Source organism: Lepidothrix coronata, unplaced genomic scaffold (assembly GCF_001604755.1).
Source record: "Lepidothrix coronata isolate B3197 unplaced genomic scaffold, Lepidothrix_coronata-1.0 Scaffold249, whole genome shotgun sequence".
Classification (NCBI taxonomy): Eukaryota; Metazoa; Chordata; class Aves; order Passeriformes; family Pipridae; genus Lepidothrix; species Lepidothrix coronata.
In genome coordinates, this window is record NW_016690429.1 from 780,729 (window position 1) to 805,054 (window position 24,326).

General features: G+C 40.9%; 1 protein-coding gene across 5 annotated transcripts in view; it reads left to right on the forward strand.

The window, feature by feature from the left end:
- Positions 1 to 24,326, forward strand: part of MITF (melanogenesis associated transcription factor) — a 104,182-nt gene that overhangs the window by 67,555 nt on the left and 12,301 nt on the right. For 3 of the 5 annotated variants that reach the window (XM_017835142.1, XM_017835145.1, XM_017835144.1), the window contains 3 exons: positions 16,554 to 16,781; positions 17,894 to 17,977; positions 19,338 to 19,433. In XM_017835142.1, the coding sequence (XP_017690631.1) occupies positions 16,554 to 16,781; positions 17,894 to 17,977; positions 19,338 to 19,433 (408 nt within the window). Of the gene's footprint in view, positions 1 to 5,275; positions 5,408 to 16,553; positions 16,782 to 17,893; positions 17,978 to 19,337; positions 19,434 to 24,326 lie in introns of those variants that run through there. The other 2 variants (XM_017835146.1, XM_017835143.1) reach the window with 2 other exon arrangements.

Consider the following 24,326-nt stretch of genomic DNA (forward strand, 5'->3'; position numbering starts at 1 on the left):
GGTGGCAGCTTAACCCTGCAGGTCCTAACTAGAAGCTCTACCACTGGATGCCAGTACCTGCCTGTTTATTAATTTGAAACTTGTTAACAAACTTCTATAGTTTAAATTGACTTAGAACTAGGTATGTTTCTTCCAGCTTGTAACTATGTGGAGCAGAAAATTAAGTATCTTTCTCTAAAGAAACACCCAAACAATTTCCCAACAAACAGAACTCTGTTTAATAATATTTTTTTGTAAAGTCAGAATGTCCATGCCAAATTAATAGTTTGGGTTTCACACATCATATTCTTATCTTAAAGTACTGGAACAATATTTATTATGGAACTACTTCTTATTTATTTATTATGGACAATATTTATTAGTGTCCTAGACTTGTTGGATATCAATAGTTGAAGTTCCAGCTAGTTTGAAAATTCTTGTTTAACTTATATAATCCAAACAGATTGTTCTCCTGTTGATCACCAGCAGCATGACATAAAGCATTTCAGTGTCAACATTATAGTAATTAAACGGGTACATGAAGTGCTGGGAAGCACTGATAACTCATCCAGGTTGTGTCATTCCGGGTGCTGCACTTCCTTGATCTCTCAGCAGATGGCAATACAGATTCCAAGAGTCTGTGGATTCCCTGGGAAAGCTCTCAGCTGCCGGGGAATTCGTCTTTCTTGACTATTTCTTTAACTGATGAAGGCTAAAACTCGTGTGTGAAAAACTGTTTTGACACATTATTCTAAACGTGTTGTTTTCTTGTGTTATTGAATCATATTTTCATCAGTTAATGTCCTAGAAGTGCCTTTAAATTATTAACCAAGTAAAATGCTGTATGTGATAGTTATTGCATGCAAAAACCAAATATTGCTAGAAAGTCTATGCAAGGCAGGCTGCCTCTTCTAAACAAACCTGCTGCTACTGTACAAGTAATAAACTTGTTCAGCAAGTAAGACTTCAGCGATAAAACTGGAGCGTGTTTTCCATTGAACATTCCAGATCCTCGAAGCTATGTCACACACAACAGTTATGTGTTAAATTCTACCCCTCTTCTGCTTTGTGCTAAAAATCCTGATTTTTGTAGAAATTGTCAGCTAGTGAAAGAAAAATCACTTGGGGTAGTATATGATGCCATTGTGGAAAAACAAGTAGTAAATATTACTGTATTTCTAAATTAATGTGGCTTACAGAGTGCAGAAGCCATTAGCTGCTTTCAGGCAACCCACCTACTTGAATCCCTGGCTTCTGGTGGCAGCATTTTTGTCGCTGACTTGGCTGGAATCTGTGTCGTGTCTCCAAGTGAGCACACTGACATCAGCAGGAGCGTGTCTTGCGTGCTCAAAGAAACCAAAGTTTCAAAGAGCTGTTTTTTTTTTTTTCTTGGAACAGTGTGCTCCTTGTATCTATCTCTCTGTCCTCTCCTTTTGAACATGGAGAGTGGCAGATCCACTCACCAGGAAGCGTCACAGGCCACGCGAGTGCTGCGGATGCTGGAAGTACATCAGAGCTGGGAGCTGCTGCTGCTCAGCTTGGACACCCAGCAGCAGTTGGGCATCTTTAATAAATCCGGGTCTAAGGGTTCATTGCTGCAAGCTCCAGCAAATCCTTAGAGCGAGCTTTAGAGTATTTTTCCCTCCCCATCCAGCGCTGACTTTTCTTTTTTTGTTTCCTGGTTATAATGAGAGGCCTTGCCAGAAAACTGCTCTATTAAAATAAGCTGGTAATGGATTGAAAGGGAAATTATTCTGTCCTAGGATCAAAAATAATTCATTAATTTGGAAGGAAATTTGTATGTGGAGAAAGGTGAATCTGAGCTTCTATTTCAGGCTGCCTTCCTTAAATTCTGCTACCAAGAAATTGCTGGTTGAAACCATCAAAATTCAGTTTGCGGGTGTAGTGGTTGGCTGTGAATTAAAACTTCCTGTTCTTTCAGAGCAAAATATAGACTGGCAACTAATGGATATTCTCTTCTTAAAAAATAGTCTCTTACTTGAAGACATTTGAAGACTGAGGTGTAGAGAACAGTCTGTCTTGGCTCTCCCAGGTCTTTATAAAGGTCCTGCCAAGGACCTGCAGGTAACACACTAAACTTTGTCTTTAAGACAACTGCTTGTAGCTACCTAAGACTGTGACTTCTCTGCTTATGTTTTTTTTATAGGTGTGTGGAATTGTTTCTGTTTCTTCTGGGTTTCAGGAGACCTGTCTAGAGGGGGTGATATTCTCAGGAAAAACATATTCCAGTTTACCCATATCAGCCATCCAGGGAACTGCTGCCCTTAACCAGCATGACTGTCCTGATAGTAGCTGAGTGATAAACCTGCTTTTGGCAAGACAGCTTGTTTTTACTGGGGGGCAAGGGATGCTTTTAGTGCTGCTGCAGCCTCATGTGAAGTTGGGCTGTTCTGTTGAAGCAGTGTTAGCATTTCAGGAACTGCTTTAAAGTTAATTCCTACTTTATTATAAAAGTGCTTTAAAGTTAGTTCTTGTCTTGTTAAACTGAAAATTCTGAGAAGTGAGACTTCTGTTTGAAATACTATGGCAGTCATCTATATTATCATAACTTACTAATTGAAAAGTCGTCCTTTGAACTGTCTACAAGTATTTTACCGTAGTATTAATTTGACTGTTTGACAGTTCTGCTTCCTGACTCCCACCAAAACCATACTCTGCTGAAATACCTGTCTCAAAGAAACAGTTTGTATTGGGAGGGAGTAAAATGACCTTGAATGAGTCAGCACTTGTGTGTAGCAGTCGTAAGCTTTCCGTTCTCATTGCTCTCTAAAAGGAAATGATTTCTGGACCACAGGCACCATTCATTGCAGGGCAGTTAATGGGCTCCATTCACATGAAAGTTCATATATTCCTTAAGGGTTCAGCCCTGTATGGTTTGCTGTGTAAAAAGAAAAATAGCATTTAATCATGCTACTCTGGCTTATCAAAAGAGTTTATCCTTTTCGTACATTGGCTTTTTGAGGGAAGAAGAGTGGTGCCTTCTGCTCTGGAGAGCTGCTTATGCAGTAAGTGGTCGCTCGTGTGAAGTGCTGCTTTCTCTGTGGGTCGCTGTTTAGAATGGCCTTTAAGAAATGAGGAAAAAGCTTCCAGCCAGGGCTTCTGCCTGTTTGCAGGATTATCCTTAGAAAACACTTCTCTCTGAACTTTCACCTTCCCCAAGAAAACATATTAATTCCATTTATCTACTTTGGGTAAAGGCTGCAAGGACTGAGTTGTGTCTCGATGGCTCTGCGTGATCTGAGCACAAAGTGTGTGGATGCTCTGCTTTGAATACGGAGTGAGGAATGTGCTGACTGCTGCTGGACCCAGGGAATAATGACAGATAGCTATTAGAGGAACGTAGTTAATTCAACTTTGCGTTTTCTTCTCTGGTAGCTGCAGTTCCAGAAAACGTGCCTCAATAAAAAAAATAAAAGCTATTGCTGCCAAGTGTACATAAGCAATAGGCCAACTGTGGGGTAAATCAGAAGCAGCTTTGGCTGTTAGTCGTGGAATCCTAGAATGATTTGGGTTGGAAGGGACCTTAAACATCACCTAGTCCAACTCCCCTCCTATGGAAAGGTGACTGGTTTTTTAAAATCAGCTTTGTGTTTTTGATTGCCTGGGTTGGTGTAGCCCTGCAAACAGCTGTACCTGTGTCACTGAGGGCTGAGAGCAGTGAGCTGATGTGGCAGGGCAAGAACAAGCAGCTGGACACCAACACTGGCACCTTCTTGGACCAGCTCTGCCTTTACTGTGGAGCAGCAATGTAATTTTGCAGTAAATTCCCAGTTGCCCCCACATATTACATATAGCTTATTTTTGCCCAGTGCTGTTGATGAGTACTAATTAGATTCTCGTCAGGGAAAATTAAATGAGGAGACCTTGTGTTATTCAGCCCCCACTGGGAGTTCAGTCTGTGAGAGCAGACTAGAGCTGGTCTGACACCAATGGCTTGAAATGCATTATAGTGTTCTGAACTATGCTCCTATGGGGTCCCACATCTCACACCACGTTGTTGGCTATGGTGGATGTACTGACATCTCCCCTGGCTCCTAGCAGATGTTAAAATACCCTAAGCTTTTACTTTTCATCTGTTCAAACTTAATTTGAAATAACTTATGTTCAGTGTGAGCTTTTTTGCATTTTTTAAGATCTCTAAAAAATATTTCATCCTGTTAGTAAGGTAGTAATATGCTAAAATGGGTTTATACTTGAGGTTTAAAAAAGGGTGAGGAAGGTCGGGAAGTCTGCGTTAGGATCTAGTTAATCCACATCTAATCTCTAATTACATCTCTAACTCTAGGATCTGACTGCCTTGAATTATGTTATGTTCCCATACTATTTCTTGGGTAGCTAAAACCTTGTGTATGTCATCAATCAGTGATGAGAGGTATTTTGTAAAATACATGTCATGATGTTTGTATTTTTTCAGTGCTAAAAGGATATGCATTTTTTTTGCATAAATAAATATGTGAAATCTTTAGTGAAAGATACTTTGCCTATTTCCCCTTGTGAACATAGTTCTGTTCTTGCAATAGCACTTGAAGGGTTACATTAGTGCGGGTCAAGTGCGGTTTAAAATAGGATTCTTCTGAGACCAAGCCTGGGGGCCCTGAATTTCTTTCTCAAAAGACATTTTGATCTTCTGACAAAACTATTACTTCTGAATTTCTTGATGATTCATATTTGCAACTAACCTTTGGAGAACTGGAACAATAACACACACTCTTCTTTGTGTTTTGTGAATGTGCCTCTCCTGGTGAGTCGACGGCTTGTGCTTTTTTGAAGTTCAGATGAAACCATTGAAAAGAGTTTTTTGTAAGATGTTTGGAAAGGTGAAATTTGCCTGATGTCATGAAATAAAATGTGATTCCAATCCTGCAGAAAAAACCCTAACCCTAGCCTTGGTAGGACTTCATGCAGGAGGACTTCAAGCCTGTAGTCCCTTGCAAGCTGGAGGGTTTATATTTGCTCACGTGCTGCAAATGCTGCTGTGAGAGGTTTGTGTATATGCTGGAAGAAAATCATGGCAGAATTTTAGACTATCTCTTTATATAACCTATTTTCACAGTCTTTAAGTTTTTGTGATAAGGAACATGCTTGTGGAATATCTGTTGAAGTAATGAACCTGAGTGCAGTTTTTTATTACAACTGCAATATAAACAGGGCTCCTGACAGCTGACTTGGGTTTTGTCCAAGATTTCATTGCTTCAGTTGATGGTCCTGCCAGTGCCCCATCCTCTGGCCTGATCAAGGGTCATTTATGTAGACAGGAGCTTCTCATTTCACAGTGCAACTAATTATTTGCTTGCTGTATGTGAAATAACACGAGGAGAAGGGTTTTCAACAGCTCATCTTGGGAAGACATGGAGGAGCAGGTGTGGAGAAGGTTGCAAAATTGGCCGAGTGGCTGGATGTTGTTTTTGTAAGTATAAAATAGATGATGATGCTATGTCTCTATGCATGTAAGGCCTGAGATCTTAAAGGGCTGAAGTATTGGCATCCTTGTTTAATAAATGAGCCAGTGCTAGTCTTACTTTTTGCTGGGAGCCAAATGATAGCTACTGTCTGGCAGTTGTAGGAATAAGATCATGGGGTGTAGAGCTGAGCTTGTGCAGCCTAATGGCTATTTGCCTTAAATATGTCTTCCTGTTACAGGATTATGGTGACATGCCTTTAACTAAAAATTAACTAAACCACTTTAATTGTGATTTCTGGATTTAAAATTAGAGTGGAATAAACATACTTATTTTTACTGTTGCTGCATTTCATCCCTCGTGGCTACTGTGATGTCTGCTGGGGCACCTATTTTGTGAGTGAGGTGTCAGAAAAGAAAGGATGTGATGTTGCTTAATGGAAGTGTTGGACATTAGCACTCTACTCCCTAGGAAGAGCCTGCATCATTCAAAGTAACCCTGACAGTGTTGGCTTTCAGTTTTGATGCTCTGTGGTACCACTTTGGCCCCTGGGTAAATTCTCCTCTAGAGCAATGCCTCGCTGCCCTGCACAAGGAGTGACCCACCTTTGTGGCTTGCCAGAGTCCCCAAAAAAATTCCAATTCTGGTATTTAGCAGAGTGCTTCAGATGAGAGCCAGTTGAGTTTCCATGAAGGTGACTTGGATTATCTTACCTTAGCGAACATGATGATCAAGCACTCTGAGGTACTGAAACTGTTTTATTATAACTCAGTAGGTTTTAGTACAGTCATAAATAACAGCACAGCTCGTTGAACGGAAGGATAAAAATCAAGGAGTTCAGTGGTAAGCCAGCTTGCATTTCCTTCACTTAAGTGAAGTCAGCGATTTATTATTATTTTAGGCTGTGTATAATGATCATATTAGTGATGTGAATAAAAGGGATGTATCTGGAGTGCTTTATTCTTGTGCTTATCCGAGCCTTCCATATTGGGGCTGTCATGAGACATCATCAGCTGTAGGCAAAGTGGTATAGAGCCCAACTAAGTCGTTCTAATTCTTTATTAACTATGACATGTAGAAGCTCAGGGCATGTTAACAGTGTAAAACTGGTTTGAATTAACACAGTCTTCATTCTCTTGCTAACTTCCTCTGGTGGAGCTGTGTGTTTGTTGTAAAGCAAATCCCCTCCAAACAGACTCGTTCCAGAACAAGTGTCCTTTGTGCTGTAGCCAGTGTGTTGACAAGTGGTTTGTTAAAATAAATGGTCCTTTCAAAATTATTTTCACTCTTATTTTTTGATGCATCTTTAGAAGTTTTGGTAGGCAGACTTTCCAGTAGATGCTGAAAGCTGTTCCAGCATGCACTGGTTGAGTTTGGTGTACTTATGTTTTCACATTTGGGTCATGATCAGTGGCAAGTTCTTGATATGTGCTGTGTAAGTGACCCTGAGAGCTGCCAACCCCACAGGTCCCATGTAATTATGTGAACCATGAATGTAGCAGTCTCTCACCTGGATCTTCTCTAGACAAGTATGCCACAAGTGTAGGTATCTTTGGAGAAGTATGCCATAAGATATAGAGGTTGGACTAGATGACCTTTAAAGGGCCCTTCAACCCAAACTATTCCATGATGTCCTTCTGCATTTGAGTTTATAAAGTAGGCTTTATTTTAAAAAGAGAAGGATACAACTGTCTCTGTGGCTTTTGGGTGTTTGATATATTTTGATCTGGTGCCATCTTTACATCTCTCTCCCTCTCCTGCATTTCAGTGCTGAATGTTGAAGTTTTGTAAATAAATAGTTCAGTAGCCCACAGGCGATATTCTGAATACCAGTTCGTTCTCACAAGATAACGTTGTGGATTGGAAAGACTTGTAAATCAAACTCCTTCTTGCTTAACCCCAAAGTGCCAACAATTACATTCCTCAACACTAGAAGTTATCTTGGCCAAAATCTGTCCATATGCTATAAATTTGAGCAACCCTTCACAAACCTCAAAGTGACAAATGAGACCAGGGTTCAGGCTATGAGGTTTTAAAATTTATGAAAGTAAAAGGTTGAGTGTTTTTCCTACTCTTACACTTTTTATTTACAGTTTGGGCAAAATAGCCTGTTTTAACTTAATTTTCACCTGGGAAAAGTCGGTGTTGTATGACATCTTAAGAGAAGCTGATGCAGAGGCAAAGTAAATTTACTGCATTAAAATCTGCTTTTGGCATGGAAACTTGAAGCTACTTGAATTTTATTTATTGAAGTCTGGACAAGCAAACAACCTGTCCCATTCTACATGTGGGTAACTCTGCATCCCTAGGAAGCTGAGAATAAGGAATTCTATTTTGAAGTCAGTGTGTGCTGTCTCTCCTACAGTTTTAAGCTTAGCTCTGGTTACTTTTAACCCAACATCTTGTATAAAACTGATTTCTGTTTTCTCCTTTGTTTGTTTTCTGTGGAAGATGCCATTATTTTTACCCAGTCCCATTTGTGTTCTTCACATTTGACGAGTGATGATGAGCAACTTGAGAAAAAACAGATGTGGAGAAGGACGCCTCACCTGTGGAAACTGCATCCTCAGGGCATTGCAGAGGATTTTGTGTAGCAAAGTCCGTGCTGTTTTGGTTTTGGGCTCTAGAAATATACCCAGGATCTCCAAATCCTGTGCATGTGTGATGGTTGATATGATTTAAGCAGTAGTCTGACCTGTCAAGGCCCTTCTGGAGAGAAGGGTGGGCATTCTGTGCCTCTTCCCTGCCATGGGAAATGCAGTGAAGTTTAAACCACTGTTTTTTTCAGCCATCTTGCAGTGCACCAGGGACTTGAAAGTTAATTACTGTGTCGTTCGGGTCTAGCAGGGGTTACTGCAAGGCTGGAACAGTGGCTGGGTCAGTAACCCCTGTGAAATGTCACTGACAGTCCTGCTCAGGCTCTACGTACGTGACCGCCAGTCAAAGCTGGCACTGGCTCACGCCGTGCTTGGCAACCTCAGGAGGAAGATAAAGTTGGACAAATACTTTTACCCCTCTAATGTCACTCTTTCAAGTCAACAGTAAACTGTGTTAGAGTGGTCTGGTGAATCTTGTGTTGCTGTTGCTTGGGCTGTAAAATAGGCTTTGCAAGGGGAAGGTGGGAGCACAGGTGGCTTCAGACCGTCTGCCTGAACTGGTTTTGGGCTTTCAGGCAGCTGAAGTATCTGTAGTCCCGTGACTCTGCTCCCTCCTGAGTTCACATCTCTAAGCCAAGTCTTGCAAGAGATTTTGGAAGCAGCTTTATGTCTATCTTTGACAGTTCCTGTGAGGAGGAGTCATTTGTGTTCTACTTTGAGCAATCTCAAACCATCTAGTGCCGATGAAAGTGCTGCCCAGCTTCCTTCTGAGAGAGCAGGATGGCAGAAGTGGATGTAAATATTTGGTGCTTGAATTAAGCTTTTCACCGTGGCAGTACAATATTTCAAACTTGCCTGTCAGATGCAGTTGTGTGGCTGATGTTGTTGCCTGTTAAGTCATAAAATACTTACGCTCAGAAGCACCTGGGGTAGGTGAAATCATTGCAAAAGATTTGTGTCATTTTATGGAGTCGATTCCTTGTCTGTCCTAAAATGCTGGAGTGCTTTTTGGTATCAGTAACTGTATAAAATAAAAATTTATGGCATGTGTGTTGGGAAGTCAACAGCTAAAATGCTGGTTTCCTAACAAAAAAAAAAAAAAAAAGGCAGGACTTCAAAGGACCTAATCCTTCTGAAAGGCAGACTTGTGGAATGGCAGCTAAGCATGCCACTAACCTGCAAATTACATCAGTTTCTATCTCCTCAAGCAAATTTGGCTAACCTCTCTTTAATTTCTTTAGATACTGTTGTCATGTGCTTCTCTAGCTAAAGCACAGTTTTTAAATACTAATCCACGAATACTATGTTCTTGTTTGCTTCATGTCTTTCCCTTGGACGAACAGTCACGTTACACAGAGGAATTTGATGATGGACTAAGCAACCCCTCGTTGTGTAAATGATGTTCATTCTGTACAATGTGCCATTTCTTTTTTCATAACTTTGTGCTTGCAGATGACTGTTGGATCCACTTACTTAGAGTGCAATTGTGATGCCAGATCTTAAATAACTTTCTCGTATCTGATTTTCTTTTCAAGTTCAGAGGGGTTTGGGGTGAATTAGATAACCAGGGAGTTTTGTTGTGCTAACGGATGTAGTTTCCTTGTGTTTGCCATGTCCCTAAGTAAAATGATAGAATCAGTTCATCCTGCTTGTCATTCCCCAGTCAATACAAGTTACTCTTCACCTTTTTCTTGCTCTTGGGCTTTCTGGTCAGTGTTGTTCTGGCCATGTTTTCTGGGTAATGGGCTACAAGAAAGTGGAGTAAATATGCTCTAGTAAAGTTGGGGGTAAGGGGAGAATGGCAGCTGGAGAAGTTACTGAATAGGTTTATCTATTACTAAATTCACAGTGGCCCTATGGGGAACGATCTATCACAGCCCAATCAGCTTAATTTTGGTGACGTTACAAGTGAGGTGGCTGCTTCATCTTTGAGGACTGGAAAAGTTTCAGAAAGCAACAGGACTGAACTTCTCACGCGAAGCCACTTCAGACCACTGACGTCTTTAGGGGGAAAAATGTGATGCTGTTGTTTAATGTTTGAATGCAGCATGTGGGAAAATGTCATTGAGAATGAGTTAAACCATTGTCTGGCTGGTTATTTGGATTGCTCCAAGTTGGGTGGTAGGAGGATACTTCCTGGCATTGCAGTGAAACCCATGATCAATATTTAATGAAGTTAATTGAAGGGATTTTATGGTCTTTAGGATTTTCAGACTTAGTGGGCCAACCTCTGGTGAATATGACTTGCAGAATCTTGAATCTGGATTGGAAAATTTTAGGGGAATAAATCACTCTAAGTGGCACTAATTGATTATCTTTCTCATAATGTCATTCTCCTCAATTTTTTTCCCCTAGCCTCAAAGGACAGACACCTATTTATACAGCTTCCTGTTTTTATTCAAAGTCTTAGAAGGCAACTTGTTGCTGCTGCTGTTTTTATTCTTGAAAGTAGGTTGAAACAACTTTAAAAAGGACCCAACTGAAGCCTGTAGTGCTTGCAGAACACTTCAGTGGATGTGGTTTCATATAGTTTTTCTTTGGGTGCCATTAATTGTTAAATGACACAGAATTTTAACCTTTCTTAAAAATCCCATGACATTTAGCTGTCTAAGCAACAAAAAGTTCTATTGAACCAAAAAAACTGACAAAAAAGTATTTTATTTGTAATTGTAAACTGTAAGTCCTAAGGCAATTTACTTAAAACAAATGGTCTTTTTAATTGAAAAAAAAAGTGGGAGTGGGGTGGGGAGAAGAGTCTTCCTCCCCCTTGATTTGCTGTTCCCTGACATGTTCCTGTGCCTGAGCCTATCTCTGCTTAAATGAAGCATTGAGCGCTTTGGCTTTAGTGTCACAGGAAGTTTCAGTGATGTTTTTGGTGAGAAGAATCTCCTTCTGTGTGGTTTTGGAAATGGGAATATGCTCCATCCCAGCTCGTGGGGGCCAGAGCAGCAGGACAGCCTGGAGCTGCTGGCATCGTGGTGGCCTTTTGTTCACTTGTGTTGCACCAGCAGGGGATTTGAGGCATCTTCAGCTTTGCTTTGAAAGCAGCAGCACTGGGAGATGTGACAAGTAAGACACTGTGATTTTAAGTAGTAACTGAGATGGTAAGGCCAATATTCAGTGTTTCACCTTGAAGAAATACTCTTAACACAAGATAGGCTGTGTTTGTCCTTGCTTCCAGAAGTTACCCATTGCAAAGAAATCAAACCTGTGCAAGGACAAATTCATGAGTGTGTCAGTAACACACACCAACTTAGCCTAGTTACTTTCATCCACATGTACCAGTGCCTCAAAGCTTGATCCTACAGCAACTAATCAACTTCCAACTATGGTTGAACTTGATGATCTTAAAGGTCTTCTCCCACCTAAATATTTCTGTGATTCTGTGACCTTGAAGTTTTCCTAGAATATGATTGGCAGTAATGCCACAGTTAAAGACCTTTGTTCTGGTGTAATTCCCCGTTGTTTTTATCATTAGCTATTTAATTTCTGGATTACACTGTGCAAATTGTATTTGCAAAGGCATTTAGGCTTTCCTGGCCTGGGCCTGTCCAAGAGTGAACTCCTGGGTGCCCCTACAAAAAGGGTTTGATCTGTGCATAGCTGCTGGGAGTGGTGGTGCGTTGCTCTGCTGCTACATAGCACTGTTCTAAGTTCTTGCCATTATCAGCAAGTTGTTAGTAAATTAAGCCTGAGTGATTCCCAGCAAGACTTGACCAGAGGAGCAGGTATCAGCAGTATTGTTTCAGTTGTTTGTGTTGGCTTCGTGCAGAGGAACTACTTGAGCTTTGTGCTTAAGCACACAGCTATGCTTTGTGTTTAAATTCCTGAGCCCCCCATCACCCTAATGGGAAACGTTTTTAGTTTGGGAAATTCAAGGAAGTGTGTGGGTCTACTCAGAGGTTCTATCACTGATGTGTAATATAATAAGGATTTTGAAGAATGTAGTCTGAAGTGCACCTAAAATTCCCACTGATGTGGTGTGTATGCTTAAAGCTAGTCAAAGCTATTGATTAAATGTTTGCTTGATTGACACTAGACACAAGGGCTGGGAAAATCTGTCTGTTACTGTAATAAACAGCTTATTACTGTTGTTTCTGTGATGTGGAAGAAAATAGGCAGCTACTCAGGAGCCGTTTTTCCTCTGCTCAGATACCTGAACTGGTTGTATGCCTGGAATTAGCAGTCAGATTTCAAGATTAGTGAAGGCATGATAAAGCCTTTCCCCTGCTTGAGATAATATGGTTCTCCAGGACAGTACAAAGTGTGAGGGGTGAGTGCTGAGTAATCAGCGTGGCTCCATCCAAAACTTTTCCAGCCCAGCTCAGCCTTGTAGGGCCTAAGTGGGTAACACAGGGGTGCGGTCAAGTTGATTTCTTTATCCTGCCTTTCTCAGTGCTTCACCTGAAGGAATTACATCCTCCTGAGTGTCAGCAGGGCAAGAGCAGATGGAGCTTGAATTGCTGACCAATGAGACTGGTGGTGCAGGAGTATCTAATGCTGTGGCAGTTCTAAGTGTGCATGGAGCCAGGTTATGGAAATACTGGAGATGCTGCTGAGCTGGCATTGCAGGCAGTTCTGGGATGAAACCAGTTTTGGGGCTCTACTTCTAAGGCAGTGTTATTCTGTATTACCCATGTAGGCAGAACCCTGATAACCAAGCAAATTGAAAGTGCATCTGAGTGCAAATTGAATGTCCAGCTGCTTTCTGGGTCCTTCTCTGCTGAATCCAGGCTGTGGGCTGCCACTTGGCCATCCTTGAGCTGCAGTTCCTTATAGCCAAATTCTTGTGTTACTATAGTGTGATAAATTTAGCTTGTTTTGCCTCGGCTCATCTCTGAAGTTCTGCACATGATATTACATTACTTCTTGCTTGTCAATACCAAAATGCCCAAAAAACTGTTTTCTACTCAGTTTAGTAATGTTGCAGCAAAGCTTTGGTTGAGATTCCTGGAGATAGAGAGTTGGAGAACCAGAGGACTTGGTTTCAAGTTCCTTTATTTTTTTCTTTCATGTCCTCATTCAGTCACGTTTCTTAGGAAGTGTATCCAAACCAATAATTTGCCATCTTTCACTTTGTGTCTCATGAATTTGGAAGAACAACAAGAACTATTCTTCACCCGAAAGGCTGGAAGGGGCTGAGGACCAAAATTAGATCTTAAGTCAAAGCTTTTATTCACGGTTTCAAGTTCAGGGTAGCGGAATTTCATTGTAGGGTTATTTTGCAGCTCTTTGCTCGTGAGATATTTTGTCAAAAAGGAAGAACTACTTTATGAGTTATCTACAGGCTGGCTGTGACTGGTGCATCTTGGAGTGTGTGTCCAAGTGGTCAAATTTGGTCTGCCTTTGATGTAGAGACTGTAGAAAAGGATGCTTTAGGCCAAAGACAGGGCTAGTCTCAACAAACAGCACAGAGTTCATAAAGGCAATTCCCACCAGATTTCCGCAGTGGAGCTCCTAAGGCAGCTCAATGACACAACAGAGAATCAAACTCAAGTCTCTCAGATGCCTTTTGTGTCACCTGTTGGGCCTCGTGTTTGGCCAGAGTGAGGGTTGTTGAAATTGGTACTTTTGTCCAAGAAGGAACATGTGTAAAGCTGCTTCAGTCCTGTAGGAACTCCTGTCCTTGTTGAAGGGTGGGAATTGTTATATCACATTCTCCTCCGTTTGGAGATTGATTGTATGTTCTTGTATTTAAATGTGAAAGTATGTTTGACCAGCTGTGGATTAAAAGAAAGTGTTCAGTCCCTGAATATCTTTACATCATTTTGGAGCAAGTTAATGACAGAAAAAGACAGCTCTCTGAGTTCTGTGGTTCACTACTGGACTTGTGTGAGATTGTGACACATGAACTCACAATGTTTTTTCTCTTGCCTTTCCTGGCAGCACAGCCCTTTAAAAAAACTGTAAACTAGTAATTGAGTAACAAAATACTCAAAATATTCTAATGTAGAATAATACAACAAAATCACAGGGAGAGGAAGTTCTTGTGAAATAAGTTTGTGTTTTAGCAAAAAAAAATCTTGTGTCAGGCAGTGTGTGTTTCAAAACTTGACACGTAGTGGAGTCAGTTCAGTGTGTTAGTATATGATATAAATAATTTAGTGTTTGATGATGTAAAGTTGAGATGTGGATTGTGGAATTTTGCTTGTCTCTCTCCTGGGAGCGTGGAGGGTGGGTAAGAGTTGGGTGCAGAGAGGAGACACTTTGCTCCATCCTGGGATGGAGAACAGCAGTTGTGTCTGATGATTGTGGAGGAAAAGGAATGTGCAGATTCTGTCAGATGAGTAGGGCTTGTTTTTAAATGTCTTAACCAAAGATAAGTGTTACGAAAATAACTCATTTACTGATAATTTTATCTACTTTGGAGTTGAAAATTTGGTGAAAAATAGACTTATCTGGGTAGTGTAGTTCTTAGCACTGGTGATAGAAAAATTGATAATGCAGTTTGGGACTGTCAAAGTACTGTACTTATCACAGCAGGCTTTGGTATTGTGTTGTCTTGTGAGGTAGTGCAACAAAGCAGATTAAACTCTCTAGAAAAACCATCCTAATGTGCGGAGACTTTGGAAGATATTGCCAGTTGAGTGGTTTTTATGTCTGTGCTTGAGTACAGACTTCTGTCAAGGAGTTGGATAGAAGAAAAAGGTAAGTCCTCGAATGTATAGGGACTGTGACCACCTGCAGATAAGCGCATTTGGAACATGCTTTAGCCCACGAACTTGAAGACTTCTCGCAGCTCTAGATTGAGACAGAATTAATGGCTTTAAAGCACCAGGCAGGCTGAGGATGGGGTAGAGCTTTTTCAAGTGCTTCATGTTCTGCTGCAGGTCCTGGATGGATCAGTGGCTAAGCCTGGAAGCTGAGGATAGGACTGTGTAGCCTGTGGGTTTATCCAGTGCACTCCACTAATGCACTAATGCACTCCAGGGGATGTGCATTAGGCTCGTAGGGCATTTGTTCAGTTATTTCTTACTCTGTCCTTAAAAACTTTTAACCTTACTGCTAAAGAAAACTGCCATTGTCTGTTAGTACGACTGGAACGAAAGCTGAATAGCGAATTAGCCTTGAGCAGACTGTCAATCTGACTTTGATAGCCCATCACTTAAAAGGTCCTTTTATGTTTATGAAAAAGCATGACATCAAAGCCAGGGGAAAAAAAAATACCAATCGTTAGGGCTTAACTTAAACTTGCATAACTTCCATGAAGAGCCCTTGTGTGAACTGTTTGTTTCTCCACTTGCATGGCTAATTAGAGTAGGTTACTATAAGTCTGAGCAGTGGCCATCGAGTTTCTTCTGCTGTTCTGGGGTAGCTTGTTTATGGTGCTTCCATATGTGGATCCCTCAAACTGGAGTGGCAATAGAGCAAAGGATATTGTAGTCGCTTCTCTTGCAACCTCTAAGTAGCATGCTGGAAATGCTTGAATATAATCATTATCAGGTGAGTTGTTGTTGCAGACTTATTTTAAAACCTATTGCTAAGAAGGTGTGTACAAGATGCAGGAAACCCTGCATTTATTTATGCTTTATTTAATTTCTTTCACAGCAGTGTACGTGGTCACTTGTAACAGCAAAAGTCACTTTAATGAAACTATTTTAAAACGAAGTAACTTCTCAGAGTATTACTATATTTTGATTGGTTTTCTATCTTCTGGTGAAAATGCGAATGACCAGAGAAAGGCGACAAAGAGTTTCCAGGATATGGTGGAAATATTTCATGGAAAAAAAAAATTGCCTTTCTTCTCTTGCTTGTTTAGAGTGCGCACCAGTAGTTTGGTGTGAGGTTTTTCATATTTTGAATATAAAAAAATTCTAACTACTGAAAAGCTTATCTTAAATATAAAAATAGCTGTTGCTGAGGACAGTGATTGATCTGAACTGAAACACTTCTTTTCTTGCATCTTATTTGCATGATGTGTTTATAAACAGGCTGCCTTATTTGTATATGATTTAGGCCATATATCTGAGATATAAATAATCTGTAGGCAGAAAAATGGTGTCTTCCTGTTTTTCTAGTTTAATCAATGTATTAATTTAAAAAAAAAACCTAACAACCAAAACCCAAAAAAAAAAAAAGACGAACCTTTTGACCTCTCTTGGATCAAGGACAGCAATCCAATATTACTTGGATTTCATTTGTAGCTATTAACAAGTAAAAAGAGTCCTGCGGAACAACTTATTTCTCCATATTTTAGTGAAAACTGAATGTCGCACAGCTGAAAGTCTGAATGCAGAACTGTCTGTTCTGGACTGTCTGTATCAACTGGAAACCTGAGCGTTGGGCTTAAGTTAGAAATCTCATGTTGTAGAAGAATAACTGGAGCTTCTTGGTTTACTGATAATAATTCAGTTGTTGAAACACCAGGTCGTAAACTGATTTTTTGCCACCAGATGCGAGTTAGTGACATGCTGTGGCCTTCCTTGGAGCTGTGCAGGTTTGTACTTTGTCAAATGCTTAGCTGGTACTTATGTCAGAAATGCACAGCTCAAATCCATAGCACCTGTGATGACGTTGTTAAACAATAACACCCTCTTTTATTAATTGTGTCGCACAGGTGCAGACTCACCTTGAGAATCCAACCAAGTACCACATTCAGCAGGCCCAGCGGCAGCAGGTAAAGCAGTACCTCTCTACCACTCTAGCAAATAAACATGCCAACCAAGCCCTGAGCTTGCCATGTCCAAACCAGCCCGGGGATCATGTCATGCCGCCTGGAACTGGAAGCAGCGCTCCCAACAGCCCGATGGCAATGCTCACCCTCAACTCCAACTGTGAGAAAGAGGTAATATGCTCTCCCTGTTCACATTCTTCAGTAAAACGGAATTGCAATCTGCTTTAATTAAGTTGTTTTAAACCATTTTTGCTCATTGTTAAGATGTTGTGTTTATCTTTTCCGAACGTCATTGTGAAAATGTAACTGCTGCCTCTGTGTCTGCCTGATTAGTAGATAGGTGCATAGAACGTTTTGGCAAAACAACTGTATCCCTCAAACTTCCTCCTTTTTGAACTGTATTAGCTAGTTGATACTTATTAAAACTACTTTTCTTTTCCCCCACCCTGTTGCTTGATGCAACAGTGAATAATTGACCTTTGGAGAACACAAAGCAGCTTTGTAAGCTGTAGCTTTCTGGAATAATGTTATTTATGGCTCATTCTTGTAGAAAGAGCAAAGAGCATAGCAAAAATAACTGAAAAAAACACAAAGCTTTTTTGAGATATTTTAGGTATTTTTACAGTAAAATTTGTGCAAGTCTCCTGTGTAACTGGAAGGCCAGATTATCCCAACAAATATACCCTAAAATGTTACTGGTTGCTGTTTCAGTGCTGCAAATATAAGACTTCACTAGCCTATGCCTAGAAGTCCTTTGCAACCTTGTCTTAATCTTTACTGGCATAAACTTAATTAGATGTTACATGTGTGCTCAGGCACCAAAGGAAGATGACTGGGAAGATATTAACAGGTATAAGAGTCATGTCAATATTTTGTAAAATGAACAATTGGAGACAATGTAGAGCTGCTTATGTCCTCTCATCTTCAAGCCTTTGTGCCAGATTTTTACTACAGATTCAGTCTGTGAGGAGAATACTACACATCTTTGAGAAATAGTTGTTACAGAACATATTTTGCACATGCAAGAGTAATACTTGTGCTCCATAGTTTCAAAAGAAATGAAAATCAAATCTTTCCATCCTATTGTCCCAATGGCACCCAAATATTTTTTTTCTTCAAGGTATTTACAGCTTCACTTTGCTGTGTCATCAGGAACATGTGTGCATGACACTATTTCAACCGTGGGACTGAGACTGTGCCATGAACTCAGATCCATGCTTTGCTTTTTCTTCCTCTTTTTTTTTTTTTTCTTTTCTTTTTTTTTTTCCTTTTTATTTCTGCAGGGATTTTATAAATTTGAAGAGCAAAGCAGGGTTGAGAGTGAGTGCCCGGCTCTGAATACACACTCACGAGCATCATGCATGCAGGTACTGGATGACACAGGAGGTGGAGCACAGGTCCCCTTTCTAATGAGCATGTTTCTTTGATGTTGTGTTGACAAATAAACTTGCCCTATAGTGTCTTTAAGAAGTTGAATATTAAATGTATTTAAGGTACAAAAGAGCAACACTGGTTGTTAGCATTGATGTCAAAAATGCATGGAGACATCCAAAAAGGGCTTGTGCTGTTCTAGCACTGTAATGCTATAGCAGAAAAACACCTCAAACATGGTTTAAGGTCTCAGTTCAGGAAATTTTTTCCAACTGGATTTTCTGAGACTGCATGGATGTGTTCTTGCCCTGATAACTTCTGACTCCACATTTCTATGCAGATCGAACTTGCATTTTAAAAAATTATGGGAGGAGGCTGTGGTAATTCATCCTCAGTAATCACCCTTTTATATTTTTTAATTTTTTTTAAACTAAATTTTTTTTATTCCTTCCCAGAAACAGTAACAAGACTTTAGTTATGGTCTGTAACTGTTAGTTCCTTTCTTGCCCTCACTTCCAGTCAGTGTAATTTGTTCCGATCACACCTTCCGAAGCCGATGCAAAAATCCCATATACTACTATCCCATATACTACTACTTCTATCATCAGTGTTATGCATTGATTTTCTAGATCTCTGTTATTTAAGCTCTTTTTTTATAATGAGCAAAAAGGAGATAGTCCTGCAGGACTGTTGGAAACAACTGGGTGGGTGCTTTGGAGAGGGGTTTCTCCTGACCATCTAGGAGCTTACGGAGGAACCTTCCAGCCCAGCCCAAAAAAAAGATACGTCTTGTACCACCTAAAATCATCTCTGAGCTGCCCTTGGGTGGTGCTTCCTGGGAAGGTGTATGAGGGATATGAATCCAGTGGATTCTGCTGTCAATGGTGGGCAGCCTGTCACCCCACAGGCAGCAGGCCTTTGCTCCCTCTCCTTCCCTGAAGGTGTCAGGGGCTCAGTATTCCTGTCTGTGGGCAGGTGTTGGTCCCACAGAGGGAAGAGGTGGAGGGTAGGCGGGCAGTGCTGCGGGGGGAGCGGGAGTCATGTCGTCAGCATTGCTCCTTCTGTGGGCAGCTTCCTCCTCTGCTGTTCCTGGGAAGGAACAGTGTGTCTGTGGGCAGGTAGTGCAGGGTAACTGCTGTTGGGAGGAGTGGGTTAGACCATGAAGGCTCAGCTTTGCCACGACCTGTGTGTCCTGGCTGGGTAGCAGGAGTCGTAGCTGAGGGATTGCAAAATTGCACCAGCACCTTGGGCTCATGCTGCAGAGCCCGTGTGTGGCTGAAGGGCTTTGTCAGGCCTCTGTATCCTGGGGATTTTGATGACCGATCTGCTTTTCTTTGTCCACCTTTTCTGCTGCAGATGGATGATGTGATCGATGACATAATTAGTCTGGAGTCAAGTTACAATGAAGAAATCCTCGGCTTGGTGGACCCAGCCCTGCAAATGGCAAATACGGTACAACGGTCCTTTCCTTCTGATTTCCCTGTTAAATCTAATCATCCTTCCTTGAGAGAAAGCAGAACTGCAGCATGGCTTCTTTTTCTTGCAATTAAGTAGTTATTGTATTGTTCCGTAGAGTGTAATTGGTTTTTTCTTTGAAGAGCTCAAGGTATACAGTTGCAATGAAAAACACGAATTTAAAGACACAAGCTGGAGTCAGGTCAAGAGAATACAAAGGACAATTTTACTTTTCTTATTTCCCAGTTATGTCAGTTGTGAGAGGATTACAACAGAGGAGTAAACTGTGCTACCATGAATAGCTCATTCCCATCGATATTAAAGATTGCCATGGACTTTATACTTCAGAAAGGAAGGAACCTCTGGCATCCCAGGTTCCTGTATCTTGTCATATTCAAGTAAGAAATTGTACGTTACGTGTTGGCATCGCTGTCCAGAGATACTCTAGTTTGACAGTTATCTCTGACATCACAGCTTTAGCTCAGCCTGATATCAGTTGGAGAGAAGTCCCCAGCTAGACGACAGCAAAGATCTTACAGAATTTGGGAGGGGGGAATTTTAAAACACAGTCTTAAACAAAAGGGGAAGGAATAAAGGAAATTAAAAACTGAACAAGTCTGAGCACGTGGGAAGCCTGTCACAAACATCAAGAACACAGGGGTGTGGAAGGCTCTGAGCAAGGCAAGGCACAGGTTACCTCCAAGTGGCTGTTTCAGTTTGGTTCACGTTGCTTTGAGAATTAATCTAATCATACTTCTGGCATAATCTGATTTTGATCTTCTGTGGAGGGTAGCTCCAGTGAATTTTTTGCCTTAGGCTTAAGTTGCTGTTAGATCTGGCTGAGTAGATGTCTGCCAGTGCTGGCGTCTGTTTCTTTTTTATCTGGTGCCAAAATTTACAGCTTACCACATAGCATTGATTTTGTAGCACAGGTTTACATTTGCTGACAGTAGTCATCTGATGTCATGTTAACCTAGTCCTGTGCTCCCACAGATTCCCACAGCCCTCTCAGAGACGTGGTGCATGACGCAGGAAGCGGCCCACCAGCTTCCGTCTCTAAATAGTGCCCTTTGAGTACATGGAGAAATAGCTGCAGAGTCCTGCCAGAAAGAATAAATTTTCCTTTAGTCTAAGATGCAAAGTGCAACTGTCCTGGAATTTGAGAGAAAAACCTCAGTGAACTGCGAAAAAGATAGCTTTCAAGACGCTTGATCTATTTTTTTATATATATCTTTCTAAATTGAGGGATGAGGTTCTTCTGGAGTCCTTTCTCTGAAGTTCCTTTGGAGTGCAACCTGTTAAATTAGAAGGGACCTGGTTATTTTTGTGGTTTTCTTCCTCTCTCATTTCACAGGGACCCTGGTAGTGGTTCTTTGCTTCCAGGCAGGGACAGAATAGTACTCTGCACTCTTCTGGTGCAAGAAGTCCCTGTAGTCAATGTTCAGCGTAGTTTGCATCCCTCCTGCTCGCTGCGTGACAAGAAGCCTTGTAAAGGCTGCCCAATCCACGTTTACTGTGGAATTTCAAAATTACCCCACTCTGTGTGATGAAGTCTGGAAAATAAGGATATGAAACAGTAGAATTAATATTTCTTTACTAATACATTTAAATTGCTGCAGGAAAAAAAGCATATTTCAGTCTCTGATTTAACCTAAAGAGACGGACATTGACCCATGTTTCTCAACAGTTGGCTTGGGAAAAAAAATGAACCTGATGTAACACTTTTCTTTTGGGACAGGATTTAGCTCCTAAAAACACACATTATTTTACTAATAAGGAATTAATGTCTATAGACTGAGCTAAGTAGAGGTGGGAGAAATCAAGAGAGGAAATGGTCTCTAAAGAGACGCAACCTATAAATAGCTGTGCTGAGACTCTGACAAAGGCAGCTGTTGTTCCATAACCAACAAAGAACAAAAGGACCAGTTTGTTACAGTTGGTAACAGTACTTAATTGATAAGCAAAATCAGAGATTTTTGTGCAGAGCAAGCTAAGGGAGGTTTCCAAGTGCCTTGAACTGAAAATGGCTCATTGCAATCAACTGCTTGTGGAAGTGTTTGTAAACTTGGGGATTGGGCCACCAGTTAATTGGCTTTACTTCTGTGGTGGAAAGTGCCACAAAATAGTCTGTACTTTGCAGAGAAGGTATTCTGCATAGATGTGACTTAGTAATTGAATTGCTGAGTCCTGTGTAAAGTACTTGTGTGCCAAGTGGAGATGACAACTAATTCATCCAACTAATCAATTCTAACCAGAGCCTGACATGGAAAGCTGTGTATGGACAGCTCCACTTTTAGATGTGGCTTTTCCAGAAGTAGAGAGGAGTCTTATTTAAGGGACTGCTGCTGAGCGTGTGCTTGTAGGTAAGGGAACAACACAATACATTGTAGGCTGCAAGAGCTGGGGAACAGGATCCATTCCAGTGTGTACTGATACCTCAGCAACAGCCTTGTTGATCACACAGCTGATGTCTCAGGGATTTTAGACAGAATGTGGGTGCTTGTTTTGTTGGAGTAGTGGAGGAGAAATGAAAGCCTGAGACTCCCATGAATATACACTCTGATGAATCTGCAGTCATAATTACCATATTTGAAGTTTCTGTTATATAAAAGCTGTTATTAAAAAAAAAACAAAACCAGATGCAAAGCAATAGGAAGGTTGAAATTTGTTTTACTTGGTGTGTTTGTGCAAATTGTAAAGCCAAGGGCTTGAAATATGAAATCTCAAAAACTAAGGCATTTGAGACCATACTATTTCAATGAAGATAATATGCTAATCCTTGCATAAGCCATTCTTCCTTCATTTACCTTTTGGAAGAGTAAGGGTGGATGATCTGACTGATGCTGCATTTAAATTTCTATTTAGCCAGAAATAGCTAAGAAAGCCTTAAGGAAAATCTTATTTAGGTTGGAAACATGATAGAATTTGGAGAAGACAGGGAAGGAGCCTCACGTCTTTCTCAAAGTTTGGGACTCCATCTTCATTATGAAATGGCCGTGAAAGTTTTGAGATTTTCCCGTCTCCTTTTACTTGGGGATAGTGATGAAGGACTTGACTGTCTTAGAGCTGAAATGTTTGCAAACGATGTGTAATTTTTTCAGTTTCTTTCGCAGGGAAAAATTTGAAATCAATGCCAGGTGTCACTGCAAGGGCATTTACCTCCTCTTGGGGTTTTTTTTGCCTCGTTTCAGCCTACTGGCTGCTTTTGTGTGCTTACAGCACTACTGACTTGTCCATCTCAAATCAGTGCCCTCAGCATGGGGTTCCTCTCCCCTTTTCAGTTCCCTAAACTCTGTACTAATGATTATTGGTTTTACCTTAGTCAACTGATTTTATTCCTCTGGGAACTGTTATATAATTGTGAACAGAGGATGTACTTCGATTTAGACTTTTGATGTTTAACTGCAGGTATGTTATATGAGGTGACCCAGAGTATTGCATGCACTTTGTTTTCATATGAAAGTAATAATATAAGTGAGTCCCTAAGATGAGACTTGTGGGATCCTGGAAAAGAGGCCTCTCAGAGGCTCATACTCTGTGTGGAGTGTACCTGTAGGAAGATGTTACAACTGAAGCTTTGGAGTTCAAATGGTGGGAAAAGTCAAAGAAAGAAGCTGATCAGTCTCTTTGCTTATGGATCACTGATTTAGATGGACACTGTTGGCATCTCCCCCTAATTTCCTTGATAAGCATTCCTGTGTACAGCCTCTAGCAGCCATCCAAGTGTGCACATTCAGCAGTTGCTGCTTGCCTTTACTGTCCCCTTTTCCTGTTTATTTACATGGAAATCTGGCACATTGACACCTATGGGAAAAAAACATCAATCATGAACTGTTGTAACAAGCAGCTTCTGTCATGCAGTAAGGAAAGCAGCTTGGTGACTTTAACTGTTCTCCATGTTTCATTACAACCTGGCTGCTTTACCCAGGCTTTGAAATGCTCGTTTCTGGTTTTCTAACAAAAAAAATCTATTTTTTTTCCTCCCCCCCCCCCAATTCCCTGAACTTTCTAATTAGATTTCACATGTCTGGTTATGAACTTCAAGTCCTTGGGCCACAAACAAGGTCTTTGTGCTCTCCCCATGCTTCAGAGCATGAATAGAACGAGCACATCCAAGTCAGAAGGGTGTGTGACGCCATCGCTGTGCCGGTGTCATGGATGCATTTGGGGGGCCCAAAGAGAAAAGGGTCAGCCTCGTAGAGAGTAGTGAGTAGTCACCCCGACACTAGTGTGGGTAGAGTAGGTCACAACTGGGACAGCTCTGACCTGAGCAGCATTATTAGATGTTTTGGTTTTATGGGGTTTTTTTAATGCATTTGAGAACTAAGGGCAGGGTGAGGAATCTTGGTGAGAATTCAATTACATTTTTTCCTCTGTCACTTAGAGATTGAGTCAGGGGACTTTGGTTTTGTTGTTGGTCACTGTTCAAAACATGTATCAGCATGGCCTCTAGTTGGTGGTACTTTACCTATCAACTTCTGTTTATCCACTTCCACGTGGCAAAGAAATTTTCTTAAGTCTCCCTCTGTCAAGGACCATCAGTAGGAGTTAAATAGTGCAGGCTGTGACTCACTGCATTGTATTCAACACCATTATTTACATGGGTGTAAAGTTAATACTTACTCTAATCTCTGCAGGATCAATGTCTTGGGGGGATTGGTTTTCTTTGCAGCAGTGATGATAAAAGAAGTATTGCCACTCAGATAAGATACCAAAATGTTTTATACCTGTCTTTTCAAAAACAAATAAGAGATGGGTAAAATAATCCACTCAGGATAAATGTAAGCTTCTTTAAATGCATTTCAATTTAAAGGATAGCTTTGGTAGGTCTTGTTGGAATACTGTGTAAGTCTGCTTGCTTGAACATACCTAAATAAGTATTGCAGAGTG